Genomic DNA, 13,789 nt, shown 5'->3' on the forward strand with positions numbered 1-13,789 from the left:
TCCTGAGCTACGTCACCCAAAGTAGCGGTAGGTATTCCAAGAGGAATATAACCGTTACAGCTTAGTATAAAATAAATAAATTTGCCAATTTTGTACAAATATATATCCATAAACAAGCAAACTACAACAATTAACAATATTCTCCATAAGAACGTGGGAATTTTAAATTAAATTAATTTTTAATTTTCTCCGTTACGGTACCAGTAATTGTACAAAAACACTTTGATATACTAAATTATTTGTTTTTTAAGCCCTTTAAAAAGGTCTAGAGAGAAATTGGGAAATTTTGTGTTTTGAGGGTAAAAAATGAGAAAACCCAATTTTTACCCAATAAAACCAAGTTACCATGGTCCGATCATGCTGGTTTGCAAACTCATTCAGTTTATCCCGCCTTACACCTTTAAACCAAATTTCATCAAAATCGGACAAAAATCACTCAAGTTATCGCGTTCACGGACACACATATATATACAAATTTGAACGAATGGTGTTTTTGGCCTCTGAGGACAACAAGACATTAAAATGAAAAAGTAAATCGGTCCCGGGCCTAGGTCTTACTATGCCACCTATGGTAATAGCTACTTCCCTATAGAGAAATCTGCTACAACTGAGGAAAAGTGTTCAAACCATATTTATTTTACCGTGGTGGGATAATTGTGTTCTCTCCCCCTTCAATCACACTGGATGATCAAGATTCTCACACAGATATTTCTGTCTTGGAAAAAAATAGGTCAACAACTCGTTAAACTTCATTGATAATCACTTGTACTTGTGTTTACAGCCGTTTGTGACACTAAGGAACGGCAGCTACCCGTGCACAACGGCCGAGGAAGTCTTCATCCCCAACGACACTGTGATAGGAGACAAGGACACCCTCAGTCCCAGTCTGTTGCTGGTGACGGGACCCAACATGGGAGGCAAGTCCACACTGATGAGGCAGCTGGGGCTGATTGTCATCATGGCACAGTTGGTGAGAGTCGGACTGAGTCTACATTGTTAAGAGTCGTTGGAAGCTAGTGGCCATCTTGGATTAAAATTTAAATTCTTTATTTAAAATTAAAATTTTTTTATTTTTTGAAATTTTTTTTTTGTCTTAGGACGCAGGCACGAGCCCGGGATTGTTTTTCACATAACTTAAGGCTAGACCTAGTGGCTGCAGCATTATCACTTAATAAAATCCATTTGTGATTTGGCGGGATTGGAACCCGGGACGAAAATGAAAAATGTTAATAACAAAAATGGTGAAATATTTACTAAAATACTCTACAAAAAAAGTCTATCTCGCCCGGCCGCTACAGAATACTTTGACGAGGTACAGCTAACTGTGTTTAAAAGTTTAGTTTAAAAAAAAATTTCAATAAATTTTCAAAATAATTTGAAAATTTTAATTTGTTTTTATAAAAAAAATATAAAAAATATATTTTTTGGTTTCGGATTAAGCGGACTTTCGGATTACCGAAGTTCAGATTATTGGGACTCCACTGTAGATAGAAAAGATAGGAATTATTTTGAATACTGTTAAAGTTCAATTAGATATCCTCAGTAAAATAGAGTCCAATAGCAAATGTATGGAAAAATAAAAGGTAACAAACGTAACTCTGATATTTTGTTCTAATTTAGGACTTCCTCGACTTTTGTGAGTTGTTTTTTAATTCTTTTTGTAAATGTTCTTTTATAGCTGCTGGTGTAGGAATGTCAACTACCATTGCTTTGTTTAGAATTAGAAAAGTGATATTGATTAAATTCATCACAACCACAATTTTAAATTCTATTCTTGAAGATTTTTTTTCGGGTTTTTTTTGGGATGGAATTTCATTGAAGCATCTGCCAGTGTAAACCGGTTTCATCACACAACTAATGCGCCATTTATCAAATTATATTACTGGAATAAAAATACCGTCCAAAACCTATTTGAACTGACCTTTCAGTCCTCCCTAAATTTACATAAGCTGTGGCTTATAATATTTTTTCAGTTTACTATTATGCTTCAAACACAACGTAAAAAACTTAAAGACATTTAAAACTCTACAATAAAGACAAGCAACTAAAAAAGCTCCAAAAACATAGCAAATATAACAGGAATCTGTCCTCTCAGGGTTGCCGAGTACCAGCTGAGAGTTTGAAGCTGAGTCCAGTGGATCGTATCTTCACAAGACTCGGTGCCAATGATGACATCATGGCAGGGGAGAGTACCTTCTACTTGGAGCTGTGCGAGACATCGGCTATCCTGGCACATGCTACGAAACACTCACTCGTGCTTATTGATGAGTTGGGTAAGTGACATCATTGGTTCTTCATTTTACACTCCCTGAAATTTAAGTCCAATTGTTTGGGAGGAATTGAATTGTAGAAAAAAGGATAGCAGCTACCTTGAAAAAGTGTAGGTAGGCCAAATAAAACATACAGAAGAGAGACTGTGCACACAATATTTCGTCCTCAAGACTCTGTCAAGAGTAGAGAAAGTGGTTGAGTTTACGAAATGGCTGCTGTCGTGGTTGCCAACTATGCAGTGTTGCCTCATATTATCTTACCTTTAATAATGGACTTAATTCTCACCAGGGAAATTCTTCATGTAGGTATAGTCCTCGCCACCCTAAGTTGAGGCAGCCAAAGGCTGCACTAGATATACACCGTGCGGCCTTTGGCTGCCTCAACTTAGGGTGCCGAGGACTATAGTACACATACAAATATTTTTCAGTAGCCTACACATAATTTAATCTCTTCAAATGAGATCTCTTCTTTTACAGATGGAACTTTTTTGTGTACTATAATATTTCTCTATTATTTTTATTTTCGGTTCTCTTACATTTAAACTTTTAAAGGAGTCTATTTCAATAAGTCGTATCCTGCATTGTCTTTTTTTAAGAGCTCTAATTGATGATTTACAATTAAAATGCTATTTTTGTTGCGTGTATTGTAGTGATTATTGTTTTATTTTCATTATCTGGAAGGATTAAACATTTTTTTACCAAAAATTATACATCCAAGAACAAGCCACGAAAAAAAGGATTCTTAAATGTTTCAGTGTTCTTTTGTTTATTTTTAAAATAGCTCTGTATTTTCTGATTGCTTCTGTATTGTCAAAATTCTTTTCTGTAGTAGTTTCCATGTATGTTGGACAGGCCGAGGCACCTCTACATACGACGGAACAGCCATTGCCAACGCTGTGTTACGGGAGCTTACTGACATGCAGTGTAGAACACTATTCTCAACTCACTACCACTCACTCGTGGAAGACTTCAAAGACTACAAGAACGTAGCGTTGGGACATATGGTGAGTAGAATAAGAACGTATGGCTAATTGCTTTTAACGTTGCAATTTGTGATTGAAGAATTTTGAATTGTGTTTTAAACGAACAAGTACGTAAACAATTGGTTTTACATATTTAGCTTTAAATTTACTGATAAAATTTGAAAAGATTTGTTGAAATGGATCATTTGAAACATCACCATTTCTATTGTCAAAGTCATGGCATATAGTAATCCGATCTAACCTGTGATAGTTACTTCTTGGCCTTATTAATGACAGTAAGACTAATAGTCTTAATTATCTGATCTTAATTGACCACAACTAGGTCAAATAAACAAAAAAGTTAAATAACACAGACAATTATATCAAAAACATTTTAAACATGTTAATAATCATGAAGTCATAAATGGGTTTTCAAACCCATTCAAGTCTTTTGAAAACTGAACATACTGTCCAGTTGTCTCTACGTATTTGCTGTGGTTTCTGGTCAAACCACTCTAAAATAGGACACATTTCTTCAGTAAATCGTCTGCAGGTAGAGCCGGATAACAAAGAAGGTCAGACAACCGAATATCCAATAATCCACACGTTAAAACTGTTTCTTCCTTAAACCACTTCCGATTACCAAACTTATGTCCTCAGGCATGTATGGCGGAATCAGAGATGGACGAAGACTCTGAAGGTATGCAGGAGAACGTAACGTTCCTGTACAAGTTCGCCCCGGGAGCGTGTCCAAAGTCGTACGGATTCAACGCCGCTCGCCTCGCCGGCGTGCCTAAACACATCATAAAGCTCGGCTACGCTCACGCTAAAGCCCTCGAGGCTGAGTGTCATCTGCGGAAAACTTTCCAGTCAGTTTTCCGCAAGGATTTCAACGCAGCCGAGTTCAAGCAACAGGTCACCGCAGTTTTGTAAGTTTGAGAAAGCTTGTCGAGTAAGTTTTTGACAAATGGACGTTGATTTAGGTTTGTCGAGTTCCTATTTGGTCCACCTTCTTTGTTGATTGTTATTTTATGTTAAGCTCTAGGATAGGAGTTTTCAGTCATAAGACTTTCCCCATTACGGAACCACTGTAAAAATTTCCCTAAAAAATTTCAAACATTTTATTCTGTGATGAAATTTATTAAAGGTATACTAGACAAGAAACCCGTTATGTAGGTGTATTTCGTGCAGTATTTCAAAAAGTAAAACCATTGTATGTTTTTATAAAGCCAGAATTTGGTGTCATGAAAAATAACGGCTAAAATATACTTCTTCAGACAGTCCTTGACATTTAAGCTTGTAGTAAACTTTCTCTATATTTTGGCGGTTGTTAGAAATTGGGATGATTATCATGATGACGATGAGTTTTTAAAATAACCGTTAAAACATTTGTAGCGAGTTTTGATTGTCAAGGATTATTTGACTACATATTTCATAGCCATTATTTGTCTGAAAAGATGGGAAACGATGCGTATCAATTAAGTATGCCCAAGATTAATACTTCACTAAGTAACATCACATTTCGTCTCCTTCTACTTCATATCTTTAATGACTTTACCTTATAAATGTTGACTAAAGATCGCATTAAGTACAAAAATAATTGTTACTACCGCTAGTTTGTTAGTGTTACTGTTCTAGTTAAATTTAATTCCCCAAGTAGTTATCTGTTATTATTAAGTTTAGTTTTACAATGTTTTTTTTGCACTGCATTGTTATGTAAAATCTTAAAAGTTTGTAAAAAGAGTGCTCATAAATTTAAAAGTCCTATACGAAGTAACAAACTTTTTCATTTAAATAATTAGTTCAAACATTACAGTATTTTGGAATGATTACTATGTACAATTGAGATCAAAATCATAGAAAATTGAATGACTTATTAATTTGTTGCTATTTAATTCATTTACCGATAGTGTTAGAACCACAGCCAATTTACTCACTGAACCAGTTATACTCAATTTAAACCTGTACCTTTATGTAGTTGTTAAGTTTTCTATATTAGGTATATATCGATTTTGAGCCTAATAAAGTTTTTTTACACTTTTATGAATTTTAATGTGTATTTTTGACAAAACTCACCCAATGTCAAGTTATAAGACCTGATTTTTTTTACAAAGAGACTTTCTCTTAAATATTCTTTAGCGTAGGAAAGGTCAACCGGTTTTTAAACTAATACATACCTTATAATGGAAGTAATCAATTTAAACTTTATTACAAACATGGAGACAATTAACTATTTTGAAAGTTCTCAAACGATAACACAAAAACAATTTTCTCTTAACAAAAGTCCCCTTTTTGAGTAGTAAACCAAAGCAGCATGAGTCGCATTCGTCCGGTGTTGGTAGGTGTGGGATCGCTGTAGGCTGGGTATTGGGTAAAGTATTAAAAGACCGCCTCCGCCTCTTGAAGGTGTCGGGGTGTTGGTTCCATGAGTACTCGAGCCAATACCTTCCTACAGTTTCCCTCCTACACCTGCACCAACCGGGCGGTGAGGCTTGTGCTAGGGGTGAAGGGTGGTGCTGCACCAGAGGAGGGGCACTGAACAGCAAAGACGTGAGACGTGCAGCACCGGAAAAGTGGAAATTGCCTAAAGGTGAAGAATTGATTACGTTCTGAAGGTAAAGAATGAGCCCTCTATAGAGAAGTCAGCCTGGATAATTAGAAAACCTACTAAAAGCTAGAAGAGGACAAATGCAAAAAGCATAAGTGTAGCGTCCTAGGACAAAAAAAAAAAAAAAAAAAAAAAATGCAAAAAGCATAGGAAGAAAAGTCACAAGCAGTGAAATAAAATCAGAATGAAAATAAATCATATGAGAATAAAGAACGCCATAGAAATGGATCTTAAAATAAAAATAAAAGGAACAAAATGAGGTATGCAGACTTCCAAAACCAAGTTTATGCTTCAATTGTGAGATCATTCGAGAGACTAAGTGATGGAGGAATTGCTAACAGAAAACAAGTTTAACCGTAACCATACTCAGAACAAAAAGGAGAGAGCAGCAACCATCCGATGAAAGGATTGCATGTGAAACCCTATATTTAGGACTGTTAAATGTACTATGGAAGCCTCAGAATTATATTGTCATATGTTTGTCCACATTGCCCCTTAAATCTGTGTATTTTAAAGGTTACTAATATCAAATAAGTTTTGTTTGTTGAAAATTTGTTATGAGGAAAATCATCAAAAGACCTAGGTGTAAAATAATTAGTCCAATACAATTTTCAGCTCAGTTTTTTAATGCTCTTCCATTCTATGGTAAGTCGTAAAATTAACTGCTTACAAATAAATAATTTTCTCTGTCTAATAGATTTACTTCATGAATAATAAAATGTATACTTTCAGAGAATCTTAAACTACTGAACTTATCTTATATCCTTTCAAACGACAGAGAAGTAAAATACAGAGGAACCATTCAATGGTACACTTAAGTGGTGTCTAGCACTAGTGCTGGTGTCTAGGGCAAAATCCCCCCCTCGCCCTCTTGTACTACGTTTTGGGTGGAGGAAGACCCTTAGCCATGTGCGAAAGGAATTTCCGCACAGTGCTCTCCGTTCAATTCTTCCTTGCTCGCACAAGTACATTTCCGCCACAACATACCAGAGCTGAAAGCTCACGGTTGTCCCGATAAGCTAGATTCCTCTATTCCTTACTTCTCTGCGTTCAAACAGTTTTAAATTACTGAACAAAATATCATCAAAGTACTAAATCAAAAGGAAATTATTAAGTATGTTATCTTTTTCTAAATTCATTGAAATTTCAAAACAATATTAACCTCTAGCTCTCTAAACAGTAATGAATAAACATACGTATCACATTATCTGGTAACTTATACGCATAGCTGCAAACTAAATAGGAAAATATATATTTCAAATACCACATCTTATCACCAACTAGCAGACCTTGCATAATTAATAGTGCAGATTAAAAATAAACACAATTTAACACTCAATTCACAACAATACAGTCACATTAACAGTTGAGAAACTGAGTTAGAAATTTATAATAGACAACCTTAAAGCTCCAACCAGCAACAAGACATAACAATAAATATATATTTGAACATTCAATTAGAAATTGGAAAATCATTCGACACGAAAATGTACACTTACAGATAGATAAAAATACATAAGCAATACAACACCGTATGTACATAGATAGGCCATTGACTTGCTCATATTGAACGCTCGGTGCAGTGTGAAGAGTCCAGAAGAGTCCTTACTCAGAATTAATTAAAAAAAGGAAAAAAATCCTACGCAATTTGTAGTTTGTTTATACTGTTTCTGAACCATTTTTGAAATCTTTAAGTTGTAAAATGTGTGGAAGTAGTTCTTTTTTGTGAAAATTCTAAGTAAAAACAAATAAAATATTTACAAAACATAAAACACAGTCAATTGAGGAATAAAATGTGAATAATGATTCAGTAAAAAAAAAAAATTGTGCAACATAGCAAAAAGTCTTTTGTATGAACATTACCAATTAGCATCATTTGGCACATCCGTAAACAACATTTTTTGTCTTATTCAGATTTCAAATCTATAAAAAATGTTTCAACCAACAAATTTCCAACGCTAGAGTTTTGAGAAAGGAAAACACAAAGCTGAGTGCACCTTGGACGGTCAAGTTTAGAAAAATATTCGAGATATTTTGATAACATACTACAGTCTTAAGTAGTTAAAAATTTACCTAATTAAACTATAACAACTACATCTCAAGAACAAATATACAGCTAGAGCCTTATGTCTTGAACAATTAATCTATATTACACAGTTTTACATTGTATAAAATTAACATCTTATGCTTGAGAAAAAAAACTTAAGAGTCGGCAGGAGTCAATAATTTTTCATTGTTGTTGGCCGTCAGATGCCAGGGTTGTAGCGTAACAATGGTTGTTGATCAGAAAAAACATGCATTCACATTGAAGCATAATAATTATGCACCGTAAGCTTGATTACTGGGCAGAAAATTTTGTGTGATTCTTAAATATATGTTCCGTGTGAATTGCTTTTAGGATTTTTAAAACTTTTGTGGGAAAAATCACAGTTTAAGTCTATATATTTATGTAGTTTGACAAAATAATAACAATTAAAATTAAAAAATAGATAGGCGAGCAAATCACATCCATGGTTTCAATAGCTTTAACATGATATATTTTGCAACTTATCTTAATAAACCATGCCGTAATATGCTTGAACAATTAACATCGCAGTTATGGGCTGAAAATCCAAGATGGCCGGCTGTCCTGCCGACTCTTAAAGCGCAGTTTGTCAAAAGTTTTGGGGACCCTGGTAAATTTGGTACAAATAGTTATTTTAAAACCGACCAATGTCAATTTTCTGTTTGTTTTTGTTACGATAAAAAAGTAAATTAATGAAGTGCTCAATCAAAAATATTTGGACAAGAAATTCTGTAACTGATTCCCATGGATAACAGCTTTTAAGAGCAGATTTTAAACACATTCAAGAATTAAGAAATCTAACTCAAAATCAAATTATAGTGTAGAAAAATTAAATTATTTAGTTTACAGTATATTTTAGTAACTTAACTAACAATAATCCTGCGTTCATTACATAATTTTTTACAAAGTTAGAAATAGCTTATGATATGATAACTAACATTTGATTAGAACATCAAAAGCATCCCAAACTTATGCTTTTGATTAAGTTGTTATCTTGGTTTTTCAAAATCAATGTATTTAACATTCAAAAATTTTAGATTTAATGTAAGAAGGTCAATTCAGTTCAAACAAAAGTTACAGTTAAATTACACCAGATATATCTTTTGATAAATCAAACAATACTCTAAAATTTTTGAACAAACCTTGAAGACATTTTAAAAAGTGGATGTGTTAAAAATGATCACTGTAAGCTCTCATAAAAATACACTAAACAAATATATTCCTTAACCTGGTTGGTAATCGTTCACCATTTACATTTTTTATAAAATAAATGAATCCTCATTAAATTTTTGCTAAACAATAAATAGCATACAGTGGTATACACAAACCTTAGCACTCATTTGTGTATTGGTCGATGGATTTTACAAAATAGCACAGTAACACAAATAATAACTCACAATGTTAGACTATACAAGTAATTCAGCGTCTATTTACACGTTGCTCTACACCCTGTAAAGACATAGAGTAGAATATTTGTACGTACAACACAACCACAGTTTGATAATTTCCGCTGTACAAAGAAGGGAAGTAGAGAAAGACATGTGGTCGAGAGTGGGAAGTTGGAGTCAGTTGGGTTGAGGAGTCGGGGAAGACGAACAGCTTCGACTGAGACCACGGGACGGCTCCGCAGTGAGGAATGCTCCGGACTTAGGACGCTCCGGATCCGATGTTCCGGATGACTCCGGCGGGTCTGGGCCTGGAGTGGGCGTGGGACAACGACGGTCGCACGGTGCTATCAGTCCACTCATCGCAGTCAGGGAGATGCGGTAGAGTCTGAATGGACGAGCCTCGGGAGATACTGGAGGAAAATGTTTGAATTATATGACAAATATTTTCTTTTAAATAAAAATACTTTTGGGAATGAGAACATTATTTATCTATGTCAGTAACAACACTACTGGCCATTCTACATTCATATTACTAACACAAATAGCTAGTTAGCTGAGTGGTTATAGTGCTCGCCTAGCCATCAGCAGGTCACCAGTTCGATCCTGAGAAAAGTTAGTAACTCTTTAATGGTTCGAAATTGGACCCAGCTGTCCCTGATCACTGGGCTTTTGATAAACGGTCATTACTAAAGAAACAGCTGATCTTAGTCATCAACAAAGCTTCACAGATAACCCAGACTGAATTCATATTCAGCTTTAAAACATGCAACTCAAAATACGTCGCTGTTTCAAAAATTTGATAAAATATTCAACTTAAAATTTGTCTACAGAAAAAGTTACTGTCTTGGTGAATTGATTTTTTGATTCGATATCAATACAAATCAACACATATTTTAAGGGTTATACCTAATGATTAATGTACCTTAACGTAATGTTATTGTTTATGTGGTAATAATTACCCATATATTAAAAAGAATACTTTAGAAAAAATTATACATTAGGTCAGGTCTGGTGCAACGCATGAGGAGTTCCCCTTTTAGCTTAGGTTGGTAGAAGAAGGTATTGATAATACCCCTATACTTTTTTTTGCTAGGTTTTAGTCTGGAACTGCTTATACACATTATTCCAGGCTAGACCTAGAGTGTTGCAGTATTATCACCTAGGTAAACCCCATTTGGTGATTGGAATTGAACCCAGGACCTTTGGGACCGAAGCTTTGTGCTCTATTACTAAACCAGCTTGCTCCTCCTGTATTATAGCTGTAAGCCTTAGTTGATTGGTTTGTTTGCGTTGGAAACAAACTAAGTAACATGAACTGTTAACATGTACTAAAGAATACAGATGTGATATTATTGAAGAACCAGTTCCCTTACAATGTGGTGAAGAAGGAGGAGATATACTGGGATCTCTGTCAATTTTGTGGTCCACATGAAGCCTCTCCGCTCGACTCTGGAAGAATTCTGGGGCTGTCGTAGCGAAGAATATGTCATTCTGTGGCAAAACAGTAAAATATACTTGTTAAATAATCAAACTAAATCCAATTTTTTAGCTAACTAACAGTTTCTTTCATATTCAATCTTTTTTCAGTTTTTGATTTTCTCTTTTTAAATCAGTTAGTAAAAATTATAAAGAATGAGACTTGAGGAAGATTCAGGGGGCCGTGAGAATTGGCGACAATGCGTTGGCGAGGCCAAGTACCAGCTAGGGTACAAGTGGCCATGGTAGGAATTAAGTAAGTACATCAGTTGTGTTAAGTACGTTTATTAAAAGGAGCCCAAACACTATTCTTTTTGCATTCCTGTTGAAAGCATAATTAATTAACAGCTCAATCCTAAACGGTAACAATCCAGGTATTTTGTCATATATGCAAGACATATTATCACTCCATATACCTTATTATCATTTGATTGACTTGTTGAAACCACTAAATACAAAGTTGGATGGTGTATAATAAAAAAAAAAAAAAATAGTATTTCTATCACAGAAAATCAATTACAAATTTATCATTACAGTATCAGAAACTTATTTGATCACACAAAGTAATCGTATTACATCATAAAAAATAACAGTACCACAAAAATAATAGTTCCAACAAAGTAAAAGTACCTTGGGACAGATGAGGGTGAGCTTGGGCATCGCCATGTGTTGTACTAGGTTTCCGTTGATGATAAGACGAATCTCCATTGAATCTGAGGTGAAGGCGAGGATGTATGGGAAGGCACAAACTGTAAAAACAAAGCAAGCTGTCAAATTCAATTCACAACAATTGAGAGAATGTTACTCAGTTTTTGATTTATAATCACACAACTTCTCAATATTGTTTCTTTGAAAATATAACTACCTAATACAGAACCTTTGTGAACCTACACTCTGACCGGAACAGAAAAAAGTATTGAAAAATAATAGAAATTGACAATAACGAGTAGGGTAGAATATTTTTCAATAGTTAAGGAAGATTTCAACATAAAAATGACCTACAAAATCAGATTAAAACTGTTGCAAATACAGAATGGCAGTCTATCAAGGTTATTCTGTTTGGCAAACAACTACCCTAGTATTTAAACTTGAAGAACAATGACGCTTTACACAAATTTACTATTCAATCTCTAAATTTAAAATCTAGGAGATAGGGTGAATAGTTAATGATGGATTTCTATTGAAGATTTAAAGTGGGTATTCAATTTTACTTAAAACTAATTACTCACCAATACGAGAAGGAATTGTATTCCAATGGAAGTCAAACTCAGTACTGCTGGGTGAATTACTCGACAGCTTTTGAAAGTGGCAAGTATCTGGAAAAAATTGACCTTTAAATATTTTTTGTCATCCCAGTTTCAAGAACTTGAATGATATTAGATTTACCTTACGCAACTGTCAAACGGACCAAATGTCAACCCTTCCAGTTGAAGAAATGAAATGGAAGAAGAAAGACTTTGTGGCGTGATCCGTCTGTGTACAGGTAAATATTTTTGTAAATATAGACTTTAGTGTTAGTGATGAATTTACAAGAAACAAGAAGACCCCTGAAGATGCCATACAAGGTGGAAAAATTCATAGGGTTACACCTAAATCTCACCTACAAGAACTCAGGGAACAACAACAAATATATTAGTTGAATATATTGTTAGTAATACAGCTGAAAAAAAGAACATCTGTTTTTCTAGGCACGGAAGCAAAGTGCGTAATGCAGATTGCGGATAATATTTTCCGCTAATCGAGTGGCTGTCCGCTCTGCTTCTAGGAATTCACCTACATTCTCTAATTTAACTAACAACATTGTTACTAGGGTACTCATTACTAACACTTAAAAAATACTGATAAGAAAGCCTGTGCTTACTGTTGTAGCACAAAAGCAGCTCAGGTTCTTCATCTTCGTAGAGGTCAATGGCAGCCACGAGGTGACCTCTGGTGGAGTCTTGGACGCTGAACAGATGAGAGACTTCGCCCGTGCGCTCGTTGACGATGTCGAACTGGCTGCGATAACCCACACAGATGACGTTGTCTCCCGTAGCTCCAGTGAGCCCTGCACCTCCCAGTGATGCGTCCACTAGAGTCATCAGCACTGGGGTGTCATTTACTTGGAACTCCTGCGGAAATGTCAAGCGGTTAGACCAATGACCACTCGGTTAGTCAACAAAGGCAATTTGAGATCACTGGACGTGGAAGATATCATGGAACTCAAAGTGGTAAATACACTCAATGTTGCAACACAAACTAATTTTACTTAAGTAGTACTATTACAGAGATAGGGATATGCTAGCTTACCTAGTAGACAGTAGAAAGAGTCCATATTATCTTTGGTAACACACACAAAACACATAACACAAAACAAACTTAATATTTCGTCCCTGTTAGGGAATTCATCAGAAGGGAGAAGAAAGAAGACACTTCTTTACGAAAGAATACACTTCTTTACGAAAGAATACACTTCTTAACGAAAGAATACACCTCTTTACGAAAGAATATTCAGATACAATTCTTTAGAAAAAGTATCATAGAACATTTTCCTCATGAAATCTGTTCTTGGAACGCTGCTTCCAGAATAATATTTTAATGAAATAATTATAATTCATTGTATATTGTACCTAAACAGTTTTTGCATACTTTCCTTTACACCAGCAAAGGATATTCTGCAATTATCATCAAACTCCAGTCCTAATGACTTATAGAAAAAGTAGATTAAGATTACAAAAAGTTTTATCTTTCTCTTTGTTACTTTTACTCACCTTGAGATACTGGAAGCCTTCTACTGTATCCGTATCACTAGCAGGACACCAGGCAGTCCATGCGGCAGAGTGACGCCACTGCATCAGTAGTAACTTGCGACCCAGGCTGACAACCTGACAACAACAAATATCCCATCACATCAACCCTATCACATATCATATGAAAATAAGACAACTCTTTACCAAAGAAAGTAGGCTACTGGAGAACAACCCAGAAGGAAGAAGACCCCTTGGTAGACCGAAACTGAGATGGTGGGACCAAGTAGAAAG

The 13,789-nt window shown here is 35.0% G+C and overlaps 2 protein-coding genes across 4 annotated transcripts in view; one reads left to right on the forward strand and one right to left on the reverse strand.

The window, feature by feature from the left end:
- LOC128993281 (DNA mismatch repair protein Msh6-like) overlaps positions 1-5,191 on the forward strand; it is a 32,868-nt gene extending 27,677 nt beyond the window's left edge. The window contains exons 21-24 of the mRNA XM_054417072.1: positions 782-970; positions 2,096-2,273; positions 3,123-3,274; positions 3,893-5,191. Coding sequence (XP_054273047.1) covers positions 782-970; positions 2,096-2,273; positions 3,123-3,274; positions 3,893-4,165 — 792 coding nt within the window. The 3' untranslated portion in view covers positions 4,166-5,191. The remainder of the gene's footprint in view (positions 1-781; positions 971-2,095; positions 2,274-3,122; positions 3,275-3,892) is intronic.
- A 3,757-nt stretch (positions 5,192-8,948) lies between these two features.
- LOC128991654 (GTPase-activating Rap/Ran-GAP domain-like protein 3) overlaps positions 8,949-13,789 on the reverse strand; it is a 395,113-nt gene continuing 390,272 nt past the window's right edge. For all 3 annotated transcript variants that reach the window (XM_054414733.1, XM_054414732.1, XM_054414734.1), the window contains 6 exons: positions 13,520-13,633; positions 12,631-12,880; positions 11,999-12,085; positions 11,400-11,518; positions 10,667-10,784; positions 8,949-9,703 (listed from right to left, as the gene is read on the reverse strand). In XM_054414733.1, coding sequence (XP_054270708.1) covers positions 9,471-9,703; positions 10,667-10,784; positions 11,400-11,518; positions 11,999-12,085; positions 12,631-12,880; positions 13,520-13,633 — 921 coding nt within the window. In that variant the 3' untranslated portion in view covers positions 8,949-9,470. The remainder of the gene's footprint in view (positions 9,704-10,666; positions 10,785-11,399; positions 11,519-11,998; positions 12,086-12,630; positions 12,881-13,519; positions 13,634-13,789) is intronic.

This window comes from Macrosteles quadrilineatus, unplaced genomic scaffold, assembly GCF_028750875.1.
Source record: "Macrosteles quadrilineatus isolate MER2022 unplaced genomic scaffold, UCM_ALF_1.0 Scaffold_4__1_contigs__length_99947679, whole genome shotgun sequence".
NCBI lineage: Eukaryota > Metazoa > Arthropoda > Insecta > Hemiptera > Cicadellidae > Macrosteles > Macrosteles quadrilineatus.